General features: G+C 32.9%; 1 protein-coding gene across 1 annotated transcript; it reads right to left on the bottom strand.

Moving 5' to 3' along the window:
• Window positions 1–541: 541 nt before the first annotated feature.
• LOC115713384 (L10-interacting MYB domain-containing protein-like) lies at window positions 542–1,231 on the bottom strand. The gene is made up of 3 exons (XM_061113555.1): window positions 1,172–1,231; window positions 815–988; window positions 542–727 (listed from the first exon to the last, which is right to left on the bottom strand). Exons 1-3 carry the CDS (start codon window positions 1,229–1,231, stop codon window positions 542–544), a joined length of 420 nt encoding a protein of 139 aa, XP_060969538.1.
• Window positions 1,232–1,591: the final 360 nt, after the last annotated feature.

Below are 1,591 nucleotides of genomic sequence, written 5' to 3'. Positions count from 1 at the left end.
AGCATATTTATTTTAAATAGTGATAACACCAAGTCTTGAAAGCAAATACAATTGAAGAAATAACATAACAAACATATATTAAAGTCACAACACAAAGTTTAGAAAATAAATACTACTATTCAGAGCTATTTAAGCATTATAAGTATTCCAGAGTATACTCATTCTTGAGCCAAGTGAGCATCAACTCAGGTTCTTCCAAAGAAACAAACATCTCTCTCTTCTCTTTCATGATAAACAAGCGAGTTGCAAATAAATACAAGCTGCTCCCTTTTTTGATTTCAGGCAAAGAATTTAATATTTTCATAACTTCGGCAATACTATTCTCCTTTATAACTATTTCAAAATTTTTACTTCTTGTCTCCACGGCATCAGCAAGGCGACTAATTTGTTCAAATATCATTACAGGCCTTGTCTTTTTCATTTTTCCTTTTTCATTTTTCACCTTTTTATTTTGTTTCTCAAGTGGCTCGGTTGATCTCTTGCTAATTTTCTCTTTAGAAAATCTATCAATATTAGGCGTCTCTAAATCATCATCACTACTCTAAAGTTGTTCATGTAAGGTTTCAGTATCATTAAAAGGTTTTTCAGACTCAGATGGAATTATTCCAGATGAAGTTGTCCAAGCATGCTCTCTTGTAGCAACAATGTTCATAAAAATCCTATCTAATTTTTCCTCTACTTTTGGTTCAATTCCCCGAATGCGAAACTTTGCAGCATCAGGATGAGTCTACAAAAGGAATTTCGTTAATTAAATGTACCATGTATAAAAAAGTCTTTTAGTTTTATATAAATATTTTACAAGATTATAATGTACCTGTAATTTACTATCCCACCAATCTTCAGTTTCATCAATTGCATTCTTTTGCATACTCCATCCTAAACCAGTTTCTTTTCCCTTGAGTTGCTTCCAAAGCTTCCATTCATTTTTCAATCCATCCCACTTATTTTTCAGTTGGGCTCTAGTGTAATCTCTTCCAGTTGCTAAAATCTAAAAGTTGGTGTGGGCCAACTTTAAGTAAAAGCTATAATGAATTTCACGGGAAGCTAAAATTTGGGTTTAATGAATTTTTTAGTTGACCCAATTACCCTCATTCAAATTAAAAAATTATCATTTTACTTATTTTTTTTTTCATTCGTAAAATCAACCTAGAGATAGATTGCGGCTCCTCACCCTCAATCGTAGGAGTCTTCTCCATCCCCGATCACCCACGCCGCCGTTCGCCAACTCCATCATCAACAACTCCTACACAATCAAGGTTTATCTCTTAACTCTTCCCTTCAATGCCATGAAAATATTTTTTTTTATTTTTTTCTCCTGTCGAATCAATTTTTTTCTTCAATTTCCTTAGTCTGGTGTGTAAGAGTCAATTGGGTTCTATGAGAAACCCTCCTTTTTTTGCTTTTCGCGTGTTTCCTGATCTCCACCACTGCAATACAAGTTTTTTCCTATAAATATATAAGCTGGGCGCACTCACTTTCCGTACACTGTTATTATTGAGAAAGAAATTTAGGTTATAAATACATATTGGGATTAGGGGTTTTATCTTGTAAAGACATGGATTAGAAGTTTAATTAACTTATTTTTAAGTTG

The sequence above is a fragment of the Cannabis sativa genome, chromosome 4 (genome assembly GCF_029168945.1).
Source record: "Cannabis sativa cultivar Pink pepper isolate KNU-18-1 chromosome 4, ASM2916894v1, whole genome shotgun sequence".
Lineage (NCBI taxonomy): Eukaryota > Viridiplantae > Streptophyta > Magnoliopsida > Rosales > Cannabaceae > Cannabis > Cannabis sativa.
The sequence above is the reverse complement of the archived record's forward strand: the minus strand, read 5'-3'. Positions and strand labels throughout refer to the sequence as shown.

What these genes read in the sequence shown, in the direction of transcription:
- LOC115713384 (XM_061113555.1), bottom strand. Translation starts at nt 1,231, where the DNA reads ATGGAGTTGGCGAACGGCGGCGTGGGTGATCGGGGATGGAGAAGACTC. An exon ending in GAAGACTCCTACGATTGAGG is followed by an intron (nt 989 to 1,171) that starts GTGAGGAGCCGC and finishes ACCAACTTTTAG; the next exon opens with ATTTTAGCAACTGGAAGAGA. An exon ending in GGTGGGATAGTAAATTACAG is followed by an intron (nt 728 to 814) that starts GTACATTATAAT and finishes TTCCTTTTGTAG; the next exon opens with ACTCATCCTGATGCTGCAAA.